This window comes from Myxine glutinosa, chromosome 10 (genome assembly GCF_964187855.1).
Source record: "Myxine glutinosa chromosome 10, kmMyxGlut1.1, whole genome shotgun sequence".
Classification (NCBI taxonomy): Eukaryota; Metazoa; Chordata; class Myxini; order Myxiniformes; family Myxinidae; genus Myxine; species Myxine glutinosa.
Genome location: NC_136270.1, coordinates 54,447,359 through 54,469,931, shown reverse-complemented (window position 1 = coordinate 54,469,931; position 22,573 = coordinate 54,447,359). Strand labels below are relative to the sequence as shown.

Sequence of the window (22,573 nt, the reverse complement as noted above, 5' to 3'; positions counted from 1 at the left end):
TTTTGCAGGTGTGTATCAGTTGGTGAGTTTTATCACTGACGTTTTGCAGGTGTGTATCAGTTGGTGAATTTATCACTGACGTTTAGCAGTTGTGTATCAGTTGGTGAGTTTTATCACTTGTTTAGCAGTTGTGTATTAGTTGGTGAGTTTATCACTGACGTTTAGCAGGTGTGTATTAGTTGGTGAGTTTATCACTGACGTTTTGCAGTTGTGTATCAGTTGGTGAGTTTTATCACTTGTTTAGCAGTTGTGTATCAGTTGGTGAGTTTTATCACGCAGTTTGTTTACGCTAAGATGGCTGTGATGTTGTACATACTTCCCAAAAACAATTGCCCTGCCAAGACGAACCTCAAAGCCCACCGGACTGTACAAGGGTTGCCATTTTGTTGAGATGACGCAACCTTTTCTTGTTGCAGGTCAGAATGAAACGTGGCAATGTTTTTAGAATACAAGGCCTGTATGTATTCCTAATCTTTGCAGCATTTAAAATGTGGATTTTTGCGACTGACGTTCTGGTGATGCTGTTTGTATGTTTTTAGCGTGTGCAGAGATGTGCAAAGCTTTTGCTGCCTCAGCCGATTGTTGGCGTCCACGTTGTCCCACCGCCGTGTGGCGATGGCTGCTGCGGACAAAGCCGGCCACGTTTTGGCCAACCGTAGCGGGCTCTGCCATGCAGACATGCTGTATTTGCTGGGCGCCTGGGCTCGGCTGGCTTGTCCGTGCCCAGCACGAGATGCCCTGGAGCGCAAGGCTGCGTGCCATGATGCCCACGACGATGCGGGTACAAAGGGCATTCCATTTCTGCTACGTACAATCATTTATTTTCACTAAAATTTTCATCTGTTCTGGTTTCTGAAGCATATTTATTTCTACTTTGTGTTGTGATGTGCAATCTACCTGCTCTACTTATAACAGCCCAAATATATTTTATACAGAGTATTTGACAGTATCGGAGTGGTTAAATCTTTTACATTTTTTAATACTTACCCAGGATAGTCAATTTTCCCAGGAGTCCCTGTGTCTCACTATCTTTCGTGGCCCTGGCTTCACGAAGGCAAGGGTACACCATCTCGGACGTGGGGGATCTCCAGGTCGCTCCTGCAGGCCTGTCTGGGGCTATACAACAACAACGACCTTCACAGCATTATTTAGTTTTACCCAGTTTGTGGCATCTCTATAATAAGCTTCCGATGTTTTTGTTATAGGAGTGAGAGAGTCCGAGAGCAAGCCAGGGAAAACCTGTGCAAGACCTCCCCGACACGGCACGTCATTGCAGGCGGACAAAGCGTCTCCTATGAGCTCGGCCGCTCAAGCCACTCGGGAAAGCCGGTTACACCTACTACGCATTATGTGCTGCTGGTTGCCACAGGAGGAGTTGCGAAATGCCGGCGATGGCCGAGAAACTGTGGCCGATACCATGAAGCTGTGCCTCGAGTGGTTGTTTGCTGACGATACCTGCTACTCTTTATCTAGTTCAGACCTGCTGCACCTCCTGCGGTGGCTGCGGAATTGTGCGATGTCATTTGCCCCTCTGCACACAGTTGCTGGAATGATCACCACCGGCTTGCTGCGTCTCATCGACAAAGCCTCTGCTGGCAGCGGTGATGGCCGCCGTTGGACGGCCGGCACAGTTTCCGAGCTGCAGAAGGAGGCCCAAGGATTATCGGAGAGTCTTCTGGAGCTGCTGCGGCAGAGGACATGTGACAGGAAAGGAAATGGGATGAGTGTGCGTTCTCGGTGTATCTTGGACAAGGTCGTCATTCGTTTCCTTGTACCTGCAGCTCGTGATTTTGACCATCCACACCTCAGAGGTGAGATCATTTAAGCTAAGATTTTGAGTGCATGGGTTGAGAAAGAACGAAGGCGGTATCAGTTTGCAGGTGGTTTGAAAGAATATAAAAATTTTATGTTGAACTTGTTTTTACTTGACAGAGGAACTTTCTGCCCATTAATGAGCAAACAAAACCCGAGATTAAACGAGCGGTTTTATATTTGTATTCGAGATATTTAACGTGTGGACTGAAGACGAGAGGAAAGATTCAAATATGAAAGAGATTGTTGTTGGTCGAACTCGTTTTGAAGCTTGATCACCATCAGGTGTTCAAAGGTGCACAGCAGGTTACTGGAGCGAAAACTGAATAACTTTGAAAAGAAGAAGAAAAACCACTTTCAGACCACATTGTGGTTAAAAAAAAAGAAGCTTTTACTCACAAAATGGATGCGCATGGAATAGTGAGTTGGCAGAGTTCAAAAAGTCAATGAACTGACAGTGGGGTTGTGTGATCACAGGTGGAAATGGGCAATAGGTAAATAGGTAAAGAGGTAAAAGAGGAAGGGATGAGACGGTTACCTACAAATAAGAGGGTTGTGCTAGGTAGGATTAATGGGGGTAGAAATGATTGTGGTAAGGAATGGTAGTGGTTGTGGGTGTTGTGGTGACGCAGATAGTAGTGTTGTTTAGGAAGGTTAGATTTTTTGGGAGTTTTACTAGGATGGAATTACTGGATGATGATTAGCTGGAGATTGTTAGAGAACCAGAGGGAGCTTTACCAGAGGAGTGGTGGTACAAAACAGGCCAGTGGCCTATCTGCGACATGAGAGCAGTATACCTTTTCCATCGGTCCCACCGTGGGCGACGCCAATGACGTTGAGAGCTTTAGATTCTGCAGGATCCAGACGAGGAAGAGGTGAAGCAGGGTCGCCAGCTCATAGGGCAGAGCAGGTATGGTATTGATCGAGGCTCTCTTGACTGCTCGTAGTTCCAATATTTCAACGAAAGACTTTGAATGATGGAGGATGACACCTGTGGTTGGATTTGAGGCCGGCTTTACTCTATCTTCGACCTACGAGAGCTTGTGAATGTTTGCGAGACCAAGATGTTCAACAGACCGAATTTTTCCTGTATCTGACTGTGGACATACAGTCACGTGAAAAAGTAAGTACACCCCATGTAAAGTTTTGACTTTTTCAACATATTTGAACATACAGCTATTTGATCTTCATTCCAACAATATTGAAAGATAAAGGTGATATAATATAACAAATATCATGAAACATTTACATTTTGTAGTCCATTGTATAATTTAAATAAACATAAATGCAAATTTTGCATGTGGAAAAAGTAAGTACACCCCCACATTTATCACTACTTCAAATACCTAAAATTGGAGTCAGGTGCACCAGTTCAGGTGCAAATGATTAGAACATCGTTAGAGAGGATCTTGGAGGAACCTGTCTTATTTAAAACTCAGACATTTAGTTTGGTTTGCTCTTTGTTGTTGAAGTGTGCGGCGTCACCATGCCTAGATCAAAAGAGCTCTCTGAGGCCTTCAGAAAGAAGGCTATCGATGCCTACGAGTCTGGGAAGGGATTTAAAAAGATCTCCAAACAATTTGAAATCAATCATTCGACTGTCCGGAAGATCATCTACAAGTGGAGAAGATTCCAAACAACTGCCAACTTGTTCAGGCCAGGCCGCCCCAGCAAGTTCTGCCCGAGAGCAGACCACAAGATGCTGAAAGAAGTCTCTAAGAACCCCAGAATGTCATCACGGGACCTACAGGTAGCTCTTGCCACTGTTGATGTCAAAGTGTACGAGTCTACCATTAGAAAGAGGCTGCACAAATTTGATCTACATGGGAGGTGTGCCAGTAGGAAACCTTTGCTGTCCAGAAAGAACATCAGGGCAAGACTAAAATTTGCCAATTAACACCTTGGCAAAGACCTGCACTTCTGGAACAATGTGCTCTGGACAGATGAGTCAAAGGTCGAGCTATTTGGCCACAGTACCAGAAGACATGTTTGGCGAAAACCAAAGACAGCATTTGACCACAAGAACCTGATACCAACTGTAAAGCATGGTGGTGGAAATATTATGGTTTGGGGCAGCTTTGCTGCATCAGGGCCTGGGCAGCTCACCATTGAATTCTGCATTGTACGAGAGGGTGTTTGAGGATAATGTGAGGCCATCTGTCGGAAAGTTGAAGCTCAACCGAAGGTGGACCTTGCAACATGACAATGACCCTAAACATACCAGTAAATCCACCAAGGAATGGCTGAAAAGAAAGAAATGGAGGGTTCTGGAATGGCCAAGTCAAAGCCCGGATCTAAATCCCATCGAGATGTTGTGGGGGGATTTGAAACGAGCTGTGCATGCAAGAAACCCCTCAAACATCGCACAGCTGAAAGAATTCTGCATGGAGGAGTGGGCAAAAATTTATCCCAGTCGATGCCAGAGACTGGTAGACAGTTATAAGAAACGCCTACTTGAGGTTGTTTCTGCCAAAGGGGGCAATACCACCTATTCGAGCCAAGGGTGCACTTACTTTTTCCACATGCGAAATTTGCATTTATGTTTATTTAAATTATACAATGGACTACAAAATGTAAATGTTTCATGATATTTGTTATATTATATCACCTTTATCTATCAATATTGTTGAAATGAAGATCAGATAGCTGCATGTTGAAATATGTTGAAAAAGTCAAAACTTTACATGGGGTGTACTTACTTTTTCACGTGACTGTCCATATGTGGGTTCAGACGAGCCTTCTGGAGCGACAGGATGAGATTGAGATTTGCCAGGAATGAAAGACAATGTTCCATTTGCCAGACCAGCAAATAACTAGATCAGCGGAGTGACATATATTTCGTCTGTACAGCGCAATGTGAAGTGATCTGCAAAAAGGAAAGGCTCTGCAGAGCATCATTGGGGTTATTTATGAATGTAAGAGAGGAAGAAGATTGTGCCATAGACACTGCCTTGGGGCACTACTACCTCTACTGAGAGAGGGGAGGATTCCCTTGATGGCAACACGTTGACTGTGCGAGTGGAGGAAGTCGAAGCCAGGTATGAAGGTGGCCTTGTATGCCACATGCACCAAGCTTGGCAAGCAGAGCAGGATGCCAAAGTGTACCATCGAATGCCTTATATGTCCAGAGAGACAGTCCTGACCCCTTGAGGTTTTGGGCCTCCGAAAATCGTTGAGAGGACGGCATGAAAGAGCTGATAGGAAAAGGGATTTCGGAAGTGGTGACAGCAGAGCCTCTTGGGATGGCTCTGCAGTAGTAAAGACGATATCCTGACTTAACTGTATTGATGGTTGATAGTTTCCTTTTTGTACAAGTAGTTTGAATCTTGGCAATGCCATCCAATTGTCGCATCGACGAGTGATGAATCGATGCCATCTGCGGCTGTAATAAGAGCTCTGGATCATGTTGGTCCCGTATTATCCATTTGACACATTATGATCACTTCAAAACCAAAGGTTGCTGAGACGTTGTGCATTCAGGGCTTTGGTGAGATGGTTCTGTATTGTAAGAAATTTTATCATTATAAATCATTGTGGATAGCCTGGTGTTGGCTTAGCGGTTAGGGTGCGGCTTGGGATCCTAGGGTCCTGGGATCGAATCCCGGTCGATCGCTCAATTAACACCAGGGGGGTTGACTCAGCCTGTCATCCTTCCGAGGTTGGCAAATTGAGTACCAGCTCACTGGTAATTCCCTGTGTGTCGCAAGAGGTGACTAACAGGGTTGGCGGCAGGAAGGGCATCCGGCCATAAAACATTGCTTCAAAAAAGGCCATCCCCCGCTCTGCGGAGAAAAATGGCCTCTAAAGGCGGTTCTTCATAAATCATTGTGTATATAAGGGGTGTTGCAAAACATTTTACCTTTTTCCCCCCCCCCGAGAACCCGTTACGGTTGTGCACGCATGCGGACATGACGTGTGCGTACCTTGCGTCCACGTCGTCACTTTTTCTTCGCTTGTCGTTGGCGTGATGGTTTTGTCGCGGACTGAACAACGCGTCGCATGTGCGTTATTCTATTCTCGGCTATTTTAACGTGCATCAAAGGAAGCATGCCTCGGGGGGGAAAAAAGGTAAAATGTTTTGCAACATCCCTTACAACAACTTTGCGATGAACATTGCGTGTTTGTTTTACCAAACTGACACATTTTATAACGTATCTTCCATCACCTGTGGCATCAAATACTTTATACCAATACCCAGCCCGATGACGTTTAAGCAAAAATCAAAATGGATGTGAATGAGATTGCTACCTGACAGCGCCGGTGCTACCTGTGCGTTTCAGCTGCAGCATCGAGCCTCGTCTCCCTGTTCCAGCATGAGATGTGGCTGAGTGATGATTCCCCGAATCTCTTCCTGTGGCTACTCGGCAGAATGGCGGAACAAGGCCACACATCCTGTAATCCGGAATTATTCAATAACATCTTCTCTGCCTTGGCCAAGATCAGGAAAAGCAAGAAATTAATAGCGACCTGAATGTAATCCAGAATTACAAGCAGACGATCATGGCTTCTTTGGCTAAGAATTGAGGTTTAGTTCCTGTCTGTCCAGTCGTCCTGCGCGCAAATTGAGGCTGTGCCTTTCACAGCTCAGATCACTGATAACCACAACACTATTGGGCACCAATCACGCTCAAATGACTCGTCTTCTCGAATAAACATGGACGGTTTGATCTCAGTTTTCACAAACAAAGTGTACCTGCATGCTGCACGCGAGAGGGAATGTGGGACGCACGCGTCTGTTCCTGATTTGCAAAAAGGTTCACCAAACACGATGCCACGTCCATTTCTGTGGCTTTGCCTTGCAGGAAGTACTTTGTTTAGTCTTTTGACACTCTATTAGCAGCTTTCATTCATTCGGTTTAATGTATTGGCCAATCAGACACCGTTGCTTCAGCTGCACATTATACCATCATGATTTACTTTGGCAGTTTAATTGTCATGAACAGCACATCTGCTCAGGGGGTTGCCATGCCGACCCCTTCCAAACATCCCCCGAGTACGAATGCAAAGTTCGGTTGAGGTCGAGCAAAAGCTCTCGGAGGGATTCTCGAACCAAGCACACGCGACTCCATTCGTGCTTTACTATTTATTCAGTGTGATGTTCAAAATAAAAAATCAAAATTCAATGCCATCCTCGTTCAAGATGAAGTTTTAAACAACATCCAAAATGTTTTTGTTTTGTTTTTAACTTTTTATTTCCCATTGAAGGATACGGAAGTAAATGCCATGCAGTTTGCAGCACAAAGAAGGAAAAGCTTTCTGCACTTTCTGGTTAAATATTCCTATCTGAAATGGGAACGTAAAGTTTTTAAAAAATAACATAATAAATATTTGGAATCTGTGCAATTGTTTTGTCGTGTCTCAACACCAGGATGTGGGATTTGAATCCAAATTTGTCTTCCCCATGCATTTAGATCGAGCGAGATGAAGCCAAACCGACACGTCAGCAAACAACAAACGGGCCTTTTAAATTTTTTACACATTGCGTGTTTCTCCAAAAGTGTCCATGTTACTACTTCAAGTGCTCACTACAATTTTCCCAATCAATCTCATTGTACGGTACATTCCTGCAAATTGGCATCAAGGTTTGGGACATTAAAAAACAAAAAAAAATCATTATCGGATAACTAGTAGATAACATGTATTGGTGCTGGAACATAAGGACCAAGCTGTCCAACGACTGAGACCGAGTCAAAGACAGCACACCGGTAGAAGTACCTTCAACAAGCACCTTCGCTGCACTCTCAAAGTGCACCCAAATCTCAAAGTGTACCCAAAAAGGTGCTTCCAAACGAGAGCTCCACCACCTTGTCCCATCCTCCGCCACCTTCGATTCCATCGAGGACGACTTGTGTTTGTCATTGTGTACCATGTCGAGGTGCTTTTTCACTCGCGTCGACCTGGAGTTTTTCTTGTCGGTTTTGGGGGCTTCACGGCCTCTCCGTTGCTGGAGGACACGCGGATTTACAGGTGGACAAAGGTAGCGTGTCGGATTTAAAGATCACTGTGATCACAAGCTGCATATTTTAGGTATTTTCTTTTGAAGGATTTAGATATTAAACTTTTGTGAAAGTTAAATTCTTACCTTCCATCGGTTTGCTTTCCCTTTTGCTTCGTCCGATCATCAGACTTGGTTTTCCCATCTCCCAACTCCTGGAAGGGCAGCGGATTGTATCGTCATTTATGGAATATTTCATTGTGATTTATACACTTCAGCTTATAGACTTTTGCAAACTAAGACATCTTACACTCAAGAATCTTTTCATTCGTGTGTTCTCCTCTTGCAAGGTGGCATTGCGGAGATTGTTGGCAGCGGTCTGGATTCGGACCACACAAACATGCAGCAAGCAAACCATTAAACTCGCAAAGACAGAGAGCCGAATACTCGGTGTAGCTCGTTGGCCCTTTCACAAATGGTACATGGACATTAACAAGGGAGAACGATCTTTCGGCAGCGGTTACTACAGGTAACCTGGCAGGCCAACAGTTAAACAAGTTTTCCTCAAAGTTTAATCTCAAACATTCCTTCTCTACAAATATGACAGAAGAGACATGAGCGTACTTTTATACGAGGACACAATGGACAAACGGTCGGTGATCTGGACCTGGGATCGAAGGATCATGAGTTATGTGCTCAGTTGGGAACACCAAACGGGTCAATTTCATTTTGAGCTGCTCACCGTTTCCTCGCTCACTAAACCATTTTCAGGAGCAATAGTGAATTTGAGCGATATTTGAAAAGACAGTTCAAGTGGGAACGAGGCTCGTCCATCCCACAGCAGTTTTGTATTATCAAGTCCGCTCAAGGCAGTGACCGGAAACAACATGGATCGCTGGTAACTCACAACGCATACTTAGAACGTGTACACACAATTCACCGCAGATTCCAGGCGTTTGTACAAATTCTGACAAATACCTCTTCTGTCAAGCGAGCGTTCAGTTTCTCCAAAGCCTCCACTCGTGCCTGAAGGTTCCTCACCGTGAGACTGCAACGAACACACAGGCGCATTATAAGCCGACAACCATATCAAGATACCAATCTATATTGGCCACCATTCCTGCAAAGGCCGACAACAAAGCTTACTTACTCCTGCAAAAAAAAAAAAAAAAAAATGAGACTTAAATCCAAATGAAACTTTTAAATCTGTTATCTTCCCTGACCGAAGCTGATTACCACCACAAACGTACTTCAGATTACGGTTGAGTTCTTCCACGTAGTTCTTCTGATCCAAAATGGCTGCAGTGCTTTCTTTGCTGGAAGGAACAGAGGCACACCACTCAGGTGTGCACCAACACCTCCATGGTACAACAGAGACGTCACTTGTCACAGTCACCATCTTATCATGGTTTGGGAATGTTGAAAACACATTATGATTCTCAGTCTTTGGAAGAATGTCCATATTTGTAACAAGTTGGGTCACCTGACCAAAATTAGGTTAGTTAGATTTTAGTAAACCATCAAGAAGATTTATTTTCATTTTATTTTAATTGTTTTTTAATTATATAAAATTTGAATTATTTTAATTGTACTCGATTCCACTGGTTAATTATTTTCGTTTTACTCCATAAAGTTGCACTTTGGGCACATTCCTTAATATTCTCTTCACTCTATATAATTGTGGCAACAGTACCAAAAGTTCAGTTTAATGCTTTGGCAATATGGAGAAGGAGGAAGGACAGCCTTGCTTAAAGCCGAGTCAAAGATACACACTTGGTTATAAGAATCACTAATGTGTTAAATTTTGTCAGATTTCACTCCAGATGTCAATGCTTATTTGATGAACAGGATCTGATCCTCAAATCCGAATTTCGATTATATGCTTTAATTAGTCTGTGACAGTCGATGGTGTCCAAGCCAAGACACGTTTCAATAGGCCGAAATAAAATGGCGGCTTAAGAACCTAGTGATGTGACAGTGTGGGGTGACTAAGATGGCGGAGCACCATTTTGGTAAGATTTTTTTGTTGTTATGAGCACCTCGTTAATCATCTTCAAAAAGCGTGTTTCAACACACCCAAACACCCAGTTTTCATTCTTGGAACCCCTTGGAGGTCGAGAAGTATGCGTGCAAAGTTTGGGGCTGAAACGTTTCATTGTTATGGAGGACACACACACACACCTCGTTTTTTCATTTCTGTTCCTCACAATTCTATCTCTCTTTTATTCACACACACACACACACACACACACACACACACACACACACACACACACACACACACACACACACACACACACACACACACACACTTCTATTATAAAATAAGATATAGAAGATATATGCCATTTCATTGTTCCATCTGCCTGTAAATACCTGCTTGGCCTGCCGTTGTGAATACTTGCCTTTTTTGTTGTGGGCAATAAAGGCCATTTCTTTAAGAAACTGTGTCTTGACTTATTACCTCCGCCACCAAAGGTGTATGGAGGTTATGTTTTCACCCCTGTCTGTCCATTTGTGAACAAACTATCTCAAAGTTGTGGACAGATTCGGACAAAATGTGGCACAGATGTAGCGTGTGTGACAAGGACGAAATTATTAGATTTTGGTGAAGATCCGGATTCGGATCCGGCTAGTATAATTTTTTAAGTGATTCTTCACCATTGGGAGATGGGGCAAAAAATGATACAGAGCAGGATATCTCAAAAAGTTGTGGATGGATTTGGGCGAAACATGTTGGACCGGTTGGGTGTCTGACAAGGAAGAATTGATTCAATTTTGATGAAGATCCGGATCCGGCTCGTATAATTTTTGAAGTGATTCTTCACCATTGAGTTTTATGGCCAACCAGGCAGAGGTATGCTCTATACTGAGTGCCGTGCTAGTTCTGTCTGTTTTGATGGTGGCATAAGACTGCTTAGGCATTTGGCCAGCTCACATTTGTTATCCAAGTTTGATCTCAGGTGCGGTTAAGGTTATTTGACGTTGGTTTCTCTCGGCCGACTGACTGGGATCTGTCATGTAACCTTCATCATGGTCCCCATTTGCCTCACTTAACTCAACAGTACGGTAAACCGACTTTGGGCAGGTGGATCCAGCCAGAGTTAATAGTTGCAAACAGCGTCTTCGGTCGAGTAGACACACTGTCCTCTCGGAGTTATCCAGGGGCAATGCCCCCCCCCCCCAAAAAAATCGGAGAATAATATATATAAATATATATTATATATACCGTCGAACCCTGCTATTTGGGGGTTCCACGTATTCACAGTTGATAAAATGCGACCTGTTTCTCTATTCACGGAAAAGTCTCCCGCAAATTCACGGTTTTTTTTCTATTCGCGGCCGTGTTGCGCAAATTCGCGGGTTTTTTTTCCTATTCGCAGCCGTGTTGCGCAAATTCACGTTTTTTTCCCCCCTATTCGCGGCCGTGTTCCGCAAATTCATGGTTTTATTTCCTATTCGCGGCCATGTTCCGCAAATTCGCGGGTTTTTTTTCCAATTCGCGGCCATGTTCCGCAAATTCGCGGGGGTTTTTTCCAATTCGCGGCTGTGTTCCGCAAATTCGTGGTTTTCTTTTCCTATTCACGGCCATGTTCCGCAAATTCATGGGTTTTTTTTCTGATTCTCGGCCATGTTCTGCAAATTCATGGTTTTTTTTCCTATTCGCGGCCGTGTTCCGCAAATTCACGGGGTTTTTTCCTATTCGTGGCCGTGTTCTGCAAATTCATGGGTTTTCTTTTCCGATTCGCGGCTGTGTTCCGCAAATTCGCGTTTTTTTTCCTATTCGCGGCTGTGTTCTGCAAATTTGCGGGGGTTTTTTTTTTCCTATTCACAGCCATGCTCCGCAAATTCACGTTTTTATTTTCCGATTCGCGGCCGTGTTCTGCAAATTCATGGTTTTATTTCCTCTTCACGGCCGTGGTCCACAAAGTCACGGTTTTTTTTTTCCTATTCGCGGCCGTGTTCCGCAAATTAACGGGGTTTTTTCCTATTCACGGCCGTGTTCCGCAAATTAAGGGTTTTTTTCCTATTCGCGGCCGTATTCTGCGAATTCACGGTTTTTTTTCCTGATTCGCGGCCGTGTTCCATGAATTAACGGTTTTTTTTCCTATTCGCGGCCGTGTTCCGCAAATTAACGTATTTTTTTTCCTATTGCGGGCATATTCTGCGAATTCACGGTTTTCTTTTTCCTATTCACGGCCGTGTTCCGCGAATTCACTGTTTTTTTTCTGATTCGCGGCTGTGTTCCGCAAATTCGCGGGGTTTTTTCCTATTCGCGGCCGTGTTCCGCAAATTCACGTTTTTTTTTTTTTCCGATTCGCGGCCGTGTTCCGTAAATTCATGTTTTGTTTTTTTCCGATTCGCGGCCGTGTTCCGCAAATTCATGTTTTGTTTTTTTTCCGATTCACGGCCGTGTTCCACTAATTCACGGTTTTTTGGGGGCGCAAAACAATTCACGAGCCGCTCGCTTGACACATTTATAAAACCCATTTTTCACCAGCCATACATAAAGCAGTTGCACATACGCAAAATATCGTATTATACGAGCCGCGAGCATGACCTGTTCCTGCGTTCGCTGCCGTGTGTTTCGCGTTTTCATGGCTTTTACGGGATATCCCGTCATTAACACTGTGAACAGCTTTACATTACATCCTGCCGCTGTTCTCAGTTAAACAGTTTAGCAGGATATCCCAACAGACGTTAAACAATGTTTAGCGGGATATCCCACCAGCTGCATAACACGCGAGTTCCTGTACAGAATGAAAACATTCCACAGTATTTATTGTATTAGTGAAATTATCCGTCTCCCTTTTCCCCAATGAAACAATGGCACAGCATGCATTCGCGGATTTTCATCGACATTCGTAAATTGTTGCCGACATTCACGGGTTTTGTCTCACCATTTCCAGGACTTTCATTGACATTCGCGGATTTTCATCGACATTCGTAAATTATTGCCGACATTCGCGGGTTTTGTCTCACCATTTCCAGGACTTTCATTGACATTCGCAGATTTTCATCGACATTAGCGGATTATTGGCGACATTCACATGATTTGCCTCACCATTTGCAGATTGTTCCTCGCCATTCGTGGTTTGTTCCTCGCTATTCGTGGATTTTCATGACTCGGGAACTAGTCCCCCTCCTTTTTCCATTGAAACCATGACCTCCCCCTCCCCGCACTCCCCACCCCACCCCACCCCCATTCGCAGTTTCGCAATTTCCCAGGCAGGAACGTATCCCACGCGAATAGCTGAGTCTGGCTGTATATGTATTTTATACTGTATCTATTGTATATACTGTATATAATGAATCTATTGTGTGTGTGTGTGTGTGTGTGTGTGTGTGTGTGTGTGTGTGTGTGTGTGTGTGTGTGTGTGTGTGTGTGTGTGTGTGTGTGTGTGTGTGTGTGTGTGTGTGTTAGTTAGTTAGTTAGTTGGTTAAACAAACAGAGACTGATCTGATGCGATAACCAATACAGACGAATCTGCCGGCGAAAAAGGTCTTCAGATGTATCAGGCTGCCGAAGTAGTTTCTTGCCTATTGGGCACAATCCCAGACGGGTTACCACTCCGACACAGGATACTCGAATGGCTCATTCATCCCAGTAAGCTGGTACTCATTTTGCCAACCTCGGAAGGATGACAGGCAGAGTCAACCCCCCCCCCCCCCCCCCCATTCAACGGAATGACAGGGGCTTGAACTCAGGAACTTGCGATTTTAAACCAGCCACCTTAACTGTTAAACCTACACCAGGCTTCTTCATATATACCCTGGGATATGAAAAGTATATTGTAATTAGACTATAGTTCGATCCATAACTTAAGTTTTCAGTAGATGAACTTTTACTGCATAATAAAAAACCACCGTTTAGAGGCCATTTTTCCCCGCAAAGCGGGGGTTGGCCTTTTCGGGGACCGTGGTAGTTGTTGTTTTTTTTGGTCCCCTTTTTGAAGCAATGTTTTACGGCCGGATGCCCTTCCTGACGCCAACCCTTTTTGCCGCCTTCAACGACAAACAGGGAATTACCAGTGAACTGGTACTCAATTAGCCGACCTCGGAAGGATGACAGGCTGAGTCAACCCCCCTGGCACCCCCTGGCAGATTTTACTGCATAATAATAAATAATATTCCCTAGTAGGGAACCCTATCCTCCCTTCTCCCCACCCATCACTCCTCTACAACCCTCACTATCCTCTCCACCCCAACCCCTCACTCCTCCCCAACCCCTCACTTCTCCCCACCCATCACTCCTCTCCACCCCTCACTATTCTCACTCTCCTCTCCACCCCTCACAATTCTCACTCTCCTCTCCACCCCTCACTCCTCTCCAACCCTCACTATCCTCTCCACTTCTCAATCTCCTCCACCGATCACTTTCCTCTCCACCCTCTCCATCCCTCACTTTCCTCTCCACTCTCTCCACCCCTCACTTTCCTCTCCACTCCTTACTCTCCTCTCAACTCCTCACTTTCCTCTCCACCCCTCACTTTCATCTCTACTCTCTCACTTTCCTTTCCATGCTCACTCTCCTCTCAATCACTCACTTTCCTCTTAAACCCTCACTTCCACTCCTGTCCACCTCCTCACATTTTTGCCAACAAAATGGCAATATTCATATGATTTTCTCACCTTTTGCTGCAACCGAGTCTTAAACCATCTTAGCAACTATGAAAAATGAAACGAGATGGTGAATTAGAGTTGAGATAAAGCCGTGAGAGAGTCAAAAAGAGCGAGCCTAACACAAGAGGCTTACAAGGCCTTCAGAGCTATGGTGAGCAAGCAAAATGATAGTCCCTCCCTGAATGGGGTCCCTCCCTTTGTACAGTTTTTGAAGTCCCTCCCTGAATGGGGAAGCCATTCCCTGAAAGTGTGAAGCCCCTCCCTCACGGGTGAAGCCCCTCCCTCAACAGGGAAACCCCACCCTGAACAGACGCTGGAGAGTATTATGGTGTCAATATATTGTATATATATTTCTGCTACATAAAGTGCCCAAAGAAAGTCTACACCCCATTTCAAAATTTTCACCTTTTGTTAACTTATAGCATGGAATTAAAATGGATTAAATGAGACTTTTCTCACCTTTATTTACACATCATAACCCACAACTTCCAAGTAAGAAACAAATTCTACAAACTTCAAAAAATTAATTAAAAATACAAAACTAGAATATCTTGGTTGGATAAGTGTCCACCCCCGTTATAATAATAGCAATTGTAAATTATCTCAGGTGTAACCAATCACCTTCAAAATCACATGCCAAGTTAATTGGCCTCCACCTGTGTTAAATTGTAGTGATTCTGATTATTTCAGAATAAAATCAGCTGTTCCTGTAGGTTTCCTCTGCTGGGTCGTGCATTTCACAGCAAAGACTCAACCGTGAGCACCAAGGACCTTTCAAAAGACCTCTGGGATAAGGTTGTGGAAAGGCACAGGTCAGGGAATGGGTATATAAATATTTATAAGGCCTTGAATATCCCTTGGAGCACAATCAAGACAATCATTAAGATGTGGACAGCGTATGGTACCACCAAGACCTTGCCTAGATTAGGCCGTCCCTCCAAACTGGATGACCAAGCAAGAGGAGACTGATCGGAGAGGCCACCAAGCGGCCAATGGCAACTTTGAAAGAGCTACAGGCCTTTATGGCAAAGACTGGTCACTGTGTGCATGTGACAACAATAACCCAAGCACTCCACAAGTCTGGACTGTAAGGTAGGGTTGCAAGAAGGAAGTCATTACTCAAAAGGCCCACCTTGAGTCCAGTTTGAGGTATTCCAAAACCACTCCGGAGATTCTGACGCCATGTGACAAAACGTTTTGTGGTCTGACGAAACCAAGATGTAACTTTTTGGCCTAAATGCAAAATATTACGTTTGGCGCAAACCCAACACAGCACATCACGCAAAGAACACCATCCCTACTGTGAAGCATGGTGGTGGCAGCATCATGTTATGGGGATGTTTCTCATCAGCAGGGACTGGGGCACTTGTCAGGATAGAAGGTAAAATGGATGGAGCAAAATACAGAAACATCTTACAGGAAAACCTGCTGCTCTCTGCAAGAAAGCTGAAATTGGGACGGAAGTTCACCTTTCAGCATGACGACGACCAGAAGCCCACAGCCAAAGCTACACTCGAGTGGATAAGGAACAAAAAGATAAATGTCCTTGAGTGGCCCTATCAGAGCCCCGACCTACATCCAATCGAAAATCTGTGGCATCACTTGAAGATTTCTGTCCATCAACGCTCCCCACACAACTTGACTGAGCTTGAACAGTTTTGTGCAGAAGAATGGGAAAATATTGCCCAATCAAGGGTGTGCAAAGTTGGTAGAGACCTATCCCAACAGACTCACAGCTGTCATTGCTGTCAAAGGTGCTTCCACCAGGTATTAACTCAGGGAGGTGGACACTTATCCCACCAAGATATTCTTGACACACACACACACACACACACACACACACACACACACACACACACACACACACACACACACACATACACACACACACACACAGTGGCCAGTCCCATCCTGGTACCTTCATTTTCCCAAATCCTGTTCCATGCAGTATCTTACTATATAAATTCACCAAATGTCCGTCTGTCTGTTCGAAGGTACCGTAAAAACTGCTGAACCGATCGCAAATATATTTTGGGTGGGTAATCCTCGGACCCCTGGGAGTAAAATCGGCTATTTAGTTTTCCCAATTTCAGCTTTGGTCTCTAGCATTCTCAGGTTTGGACTCCCGCATAACATTCGCATTCACATAACGTTTATTGTGATGATGTTCTCATTGTGACGATCTTACTATAATTCACCAAATGTCCGTCTGTCTGTCTGTTCGAAGGTACCATAAAAACTGCTGAACCGATCGCAAAATTTTGGGTGGGTAATCCTGGGACCCCTGGGAGTAAAATAGGCTATTTAGTTTTCCCAATTTCAGCTTTGGTCTCCAGCATTCTCAGGTTTGGACTCCCACATAACATTCGCGTTCGCATAACGTTCATTGTGACGATGTTGTGACGATGTATGTGTTCACGGTAGTGTTTGACGTGAAGGTGTGAACATAATTTCGTAATGTTTTTCGTTTCGTAATCCTTTAATGAACGTTTAATGTTTAATGAACGTTTAATGCCCTTCGATGTCCGGGGCCGCACGCGCGCTACACTGGATGGGCCAGCGTGTACCTTGCCCTTCGCCGTCAGGCTCGGGTAAACCACTGAGCCCCATCCGTGATGGGGACTGGGGCTTGAGACAGTGTCCCACGAACGAGGAATTTCCAGTAAGCGCGAGTCATCAGCTCGCATTGATTAAGTCCCTGCCCTTTGTACACACCGCCCGTCGCTACTACCGATCGGACGGTTTGGTGAGATCCTCGGATACACCCCTGCATGGGCCGTTTTCGCCTCGTGCCGGTGCACCGAAAAGGTGAGCAAACTTGACTGTCTAGAGGAAGTAAAAGTCGTAACAAGGTTTCCGTCGGTGAACCTGCGGAAGGATCATTATCGGGACAACATGAGAGCGAGCGAGACGCAAGACATACGTGGTACGTGATCATCCATGTACTGTTTAGCCATGTACTGTTTAGACTTTGATGATTTCCGTGTGATATGATTCAACGGATGTTTATATGAATCGTTTAAAATAAAAAAGCCTTCAATTTCTGATATTTTACCTTTTCATTTGGGCTTCCTCATTGAAGCCCCGCCCGCAGGGCAGGTACTGTTGCTAGTTAAAGAAATGGACGTATTGTCATAGGCAATCAACACTCACCTTTCCTCAGGCTTGGCATTCGGTGGTGCATCTTTGAGAAGCAGCGAATAGTCCAGGACAGCCACCTCAGTGATGAGAAATGTGATGATGAGAATCTCAAATTAGTTACACAACCTTCAGATATACTATACATGTTGACAATTTTGACATTTGTGCAGAACTCTGCATCAAGACTTCCACAGGTACCTCAGAGTCGAGATCTTCACCCTTGATGCAGAGATTTGCATCAATCATATTGAGGCCAACCAACAGCCCTGCAATGAGCAGGCCTTCTTCCTCCATCATTAGTGCGGTCGGCTCATAAAACTCACTGCGGACATTCCCGAACAGTTTCAAATTTATACATGAGCATATATGAAAACAATTTGTGCATGGACTGTGCTCTAACAAAAGAGTGTACAAAGTATAAGTGCAAATGTGGACCTCAAGAGGCTTCGATGGGCCAACAAGGCCTTGAAGTAATCGGACAACTTTTTCTGCATGAGTGCCAGGCGCAGCCAGGCCCGTGCTCGGCCCTGTGGAGTTCTATGGGTAGAAGGCCCGAGTGACTGAAAATATGGTTCATAAACGTATTCCATTATTGGGTAAAACGCCAGGGGCATAGAAAAGGCCCTTTATATAAGGGTATTTGCCATGTGGCAAAGTGTAGAAAAGAAGGGACATTCCATAACTTGTAGAAAATGCCAAACAATACAAAATAAGAGACATTCAAAAAATCTCATGTGCATGCTGGACTATCCTTGTGTTCTGAGGAGGAACCAAGGAATGCTCGAGAATAGTTCATATAAAGGGGCGCCAATTTGATTCATACACCTGCATGAAGAGGTAAATGTATTTTATTTGCCAGATGTCGGGCTCCCCTTCATATGAACTTTTCTAGACCATTACTGACAGACACCAACGTGATTTCGAGTGTTTTCTAAATAAAACTCAAGAATGTGGAGACAGAAGTTGCTGAAATTTGACTGAAATTTGGAACATATTACCTCGACGTACAAAGCATTTACTTCTGAAATTTGCAGCCGATTTCGTCCAGTAGAAGCTGAGAAACGTATTTTCAGTCCCCATGTTAAAGCTGTATCCAGAGAAATGATCCCTGATATAAAGGAAGGGGCACTTTGCGATTGATTTGTTTGATTGATTTGCGATTTGGAAGGGCGCTTATATAAAGGGAGGGGCCTTTGATTAAAGTTGAACCAAGTTAGTAAAAAAAGGAGCTGGGCCTTGCCTACTCTGTAGGTATACTAATTGGTGGGGCCTTCATTTTTGAATACTGGAGCCAAGTGTTTGAGTGCCATCAACTTAAATTTGTGATCTAAAGCTCATGCATCGAGCAGGTTTGACATAAATTGCATGCAGGGCAAAAACAGGAGACATCATTGTACTTTTATACGAATTACAGGGACACAAATCAATCCAGTAAATGGGATTTCAAGATGGGAAGCTGGCGTCATGATGCATGTGCTCGGGAATGCCAAACAGGCGAACCTTTTCATCCTGATTGGCTGCAACGTACATCATTATTTCCGATATATCTATGGACATCCAGGTTCCCATGACCGATAGCCATTGGAAAGTTCAACGAATGCACCATAAGCCAATCGACTTTGTTACCTCACTAGAGCTTGAGGTTTTCCTTGTCTGACAGGTTGTGCAGTTTACCTCAACGAGGCAAGATATACCGGAGGATCACACACAGGAGAGAGGGGAAGAGGATCACACACAGGGGAGAGGACCACACACAGGGGAGAGGGAAGAGGATCACACACATGGGGAGAGGGGGAGAGGATCACACACAGGGGAGAGGGGGAGAGGATTACACACAGGGGAGAGGGGGAGAGGATCACACACAGGGGAGAGGGGGAGAGGATCACACACAGGGGAGAGGGGGAGAGGATCACACACAGGGGAGAAGGGGAGAGGATCACACACAGGGGAGAGGGGGAGAGGATCACACACAGGGGAGAGGGGGAGAGGATCACACACAGGGGAGAGGGGGAGAGGATCACACACAGGGGAGAGGGGGAGAGGATCACACACAGGGGAGAGGGGGAGAGGATCACACACAGGGGAGAGGGGGAGAGGATCACACACAGGGGAGAGGGGGAGAGGATCACACACAGGGGAGAGGGGGAGAGGATCACACACAGGGGAGAGGGGGAGAGGATCACACACAGGGGAGAGGATCACAGACAGCGGAGAGGATCACACACAGGGGAGAGGGGGAGAGGATCACACACAGGGGAGAAGGGGAGAGGATCACACACAGGGGAGAAGATCACACACAGGGGAGAGGATCACACACAGGGGAGAGGGGGAGAGGATCACACACAGGGGAGAGGGGGAGAGGATCACACACAGGGGAGAGGGGGAGAGGATCACACACAGGGGAGAGGATCACAGACAGCGGAGAGGATCAAACACAGGGCAGTTTACCTCAACGAGGCAAGACAAAATGCTACGTTAAGTCACCTTTTCATTTAAGATGCATGGTGTTGAAATGTGCTCAGTATTGTAATGCTGATAGTTCATCATATAATGTGCTGCAGTGCGTCATTACTGTGAGGACGCACTTGAGGCCTGGAAGGTCCCGCACACTGGCGGCGATTTCACTCGATTCAGGGCAAAGCTTTTCTACGAGCTCGAGGGGCCCCCAAAATGTCTTGCTCTGTCCCAGGAAGGACTTGCGAACTGTCAAAACACACGAGCACACAGACATCGTTAGACACTCAAGGACCAAAGATGCGTTTGACTTAAACGGTGAAACCGAAATGCACTTACCCTTTAGGCCATGTTTCAAACAGTGTTCCAAAATAACAAAAAAGTGTTGTAGAGGGGGGAAGTCTGACTCCAGGCTGCGACCCAAATTCAGTGCCTTTTCAATAAGCACCTACAGGTGTAAAGATAAACTCTCTTAGAACAAGAAACTTTTGTTTCAACAAACAAACTTTTGAATATTTACTTGTAATGCACATGGAGACAAATCCGGCATCAGACTCTTGTGACCGTCAAGTGACCACAATGTCCTTCGATTTAACCAAAACTCACCTTGATGCTCAGCTTGGCAAGGTTCATAAGTTTCACTCGTTCCTGAGCAATAGGATCAAGTGGTTCTGTTGAACATGCAGGAAGATGTAAAGAGTGATGAGAAAGGAGCGAAGGCGGTAAAGTTGGGCAACCGTTTTCTCATTCGGTGAACACAATCTATTGAGAAATGCTGATACTTGCATTGTACAATTGTTTTGCTTTTTCACCGGATAACGTCATCATAAGTGAGTGACACAAAAAAACATGATAACCACGATTACTGTGCAGAATTTAGGATTCCGTGTGAACATCGCAAAACTTCATACCTTCACAGTAACGGAACCGGGAAGGTGAAGCTCCATTCGAGACACCTTCTGTGGAAATAAAGGTAATGTTGACACTCAGACACAGGGGGTGCCTGCATGCTCCTTAATAATCCAAGCAATCTGGAATTATGCACACACTACCAATCCCTCTCCTCGAAAAAAAATTAAACTTTGGGAAGTATCTCGGATATGCACATGCACATATACATTTGCATGCATACACACGCACACGTACACAGACGCACATATACACGCACACATATACACATGCGTGAATACACACATGCACGCACACATACACCCAAATACATGCACACATATACATGCTTGCATACACTCACACACACACACAACACACACACACACACACACACACACACACACACACACACACACACACACACACACACACACACCTTTATTCATGCAAGGAATATGCAGCAGCACTTGACATTAAAGATCACACACAAGTTTTAATTTGGGGGCCCAACTATTACAGATGCCAAGTATTATTATTATTATTATGATTACTATTCTGAAAATAAGTACATGAAAAAGACTCCTTTAAGTTCATTAAACTTTCCTATCAGTCCACTCAAGGTAACATTGACAAACATCTCAAAATAACCAAACAGCAATGCTAACACTTATACAGCACGCATTGTGTATTCAGGATTGTTGGTAGAAACACCTGGTCTCCTCACGGATTCCAAGTGAGGTGACGGACCTGGAAAGGCAGAGAGAAAACAATAAGTACCAGAGTAATTATTCAAAGTACCTTTTCTGTACAATCAGGTAATTGTCCAAACATGGTTATTGTTGAAATTTCATTTGGGATAAACATATGGGTCGGGCCATGGCTATAATTGTGATACATGGATCAGGTATAAACCTGGCACTGCAAATGACTTTTGTAGTTTAATGTCTCAAAGTGGGTAAAGTGCATATACTCCATTATACGCAGACAGTTTGATCCGAAACGCACACTCGGGCAACAACGAAATGTCATTGAGCTCGCGAAGGCACAGCCATTCCCCATCCACAGAGACACGGAAGTTACACAGGTAGATAGTCTCGTGCGCATGACTCGTCGAGCAAGCATCCGCACAAGCGCCTCCTTCGTGGGACGACCCGGGCGGTTGCCGTTCTCCTACCGGCGGTGCTTGCCCTTCACCCCCCGAGCCTGGCACGGCTGCCATGTCACCTGGATCACACGCAAAGTGCATTTTCAGGCAAGGCGAATCCAGTGTTCGTGTTATATATTTGACATTGGATTGATGCGGTTGGGAATGTCCATTGTTCAGTAGAAAAGACCCAGCCAGCCAACAGTTGGTGCCAAGATCTACTCCACCGGTTTGAAACAACAAAGGAAGACGAGACAACCTCAGACCAAGTCTGCTCTTTCTTGGTCATTTAAAAATGGTGGAATAGAGCTTTGTACCAATTTTTTTAATGTAACCTACACTGCCCTCCATAAGTATAGGAACAGTGAAGTCAAGTTTGTTATTGTTGCTATACTAGTGGGTCATCTGTGGGAAACCCACGGGCATAGACGTCGTGTATGACATTTCGACATCTTGAGTTTGATGAGTTTTCCAAAATGGGTACTGCCAATTTATCAGATCCAGAAATTATGAAATTGACATAATTGATTTACTTTACATAACATGTTAATGCATGTCCATGCACATGGGAA

General features: G+C 44.8%; 2 protein-coding genes across 12 annotated transcripts in view; one reads left to right on the top strand and one right to left on the bottom strand.

The window, feature by feature from the left end:
* URB1 (URB1 ribosome biogenesis factor) overlaps nt 1-7,150 on the top strand; it is a 116,687-nt gene extending 109,537 nt beyond the window's left edge. For both annotated transcript variants that reach the window (XM_078785643.1, XM_078785642.1), the window contains exons 37-39: nt 540-781; nt 1,206-1,811; nt 6,093-7,150. In XM_078785643.1, the coding sequence (XP_078641769.1) occupies nt 540-781; nt 1,206-1,811; nt 6,093-6,283 (1,039 nt within the window). In that variant the 3' untranslated portion in view covers nt 6,284-7,150. The remainder of the gene's footprint in view (nt 1-539; nt 782-1,205; nt 1,812-6,092) is intronic.
* LOC137434554 (protein RUFY3) overlaps nt 6,881-22,573 on the bottom strand; it is a 29,709-nt gene continuing 14,016 nt past the window's right edge. For 3 of the 10 annotated variants that reach the window (XM_068127693.2, XM_068127689.2, XM_068127690.2), the window contains 14 exons: nt 21,863-22,081; nt 21,569-21,604; nt 20,878-20,925; nt 20,573-20,637; nt 20,306-20,414; nt 20,098-20,215; nt 17,948-18,049; nt 17,711-17,834; nt 17,525-17,589; nt 8,998-9,063; nt 8,726-8,795; nt 8,058-8,126; nt 7,895-7,962; nt 6,881-7,756 (listed from right to left, as the gene is read on the bottom strand). In XM_068127693.2, the coding sequence (XP_067983794.2) occupies nt 7,696-7,756; nt 7,895-7,962; nt 8,058-8,126; nt 8,726-8,795; nt 8,998-9,063; nt 17,525-17,589; nt 17,711-17,834; nt 17,948-18,049; nt 20,098-20,215; nt 20,306-20,414; nt 20,573-20,637; nt 20,878-20,925; nt 21,569-21,604; nt 21,863-22,081 (1,220 nt within the window). In that variant the 3' untranslated portion in view covers nt 6,881-7,695. The remainder of the gene's footprint in view (nt 7,757-7,894; nt 7,963-8,057; nt 8,127-8,725; nt 8,796-8,997; nt 9,064-17,524; nt 17,590-17,710; nt 17,835-17,947; nt 18,050-20,097; nt 20,216-20,305; nt 20,415-20,572; nt 20,638-20,877; nt 20,926-21,568; nt 21,605-21,862; nt 22,082-22,573) is intronic. The other 7 variants (XM_078785647.1, XM_068127695.2, XM_078785646.1 and 4 more) reach the window with 5 other exon arrangements.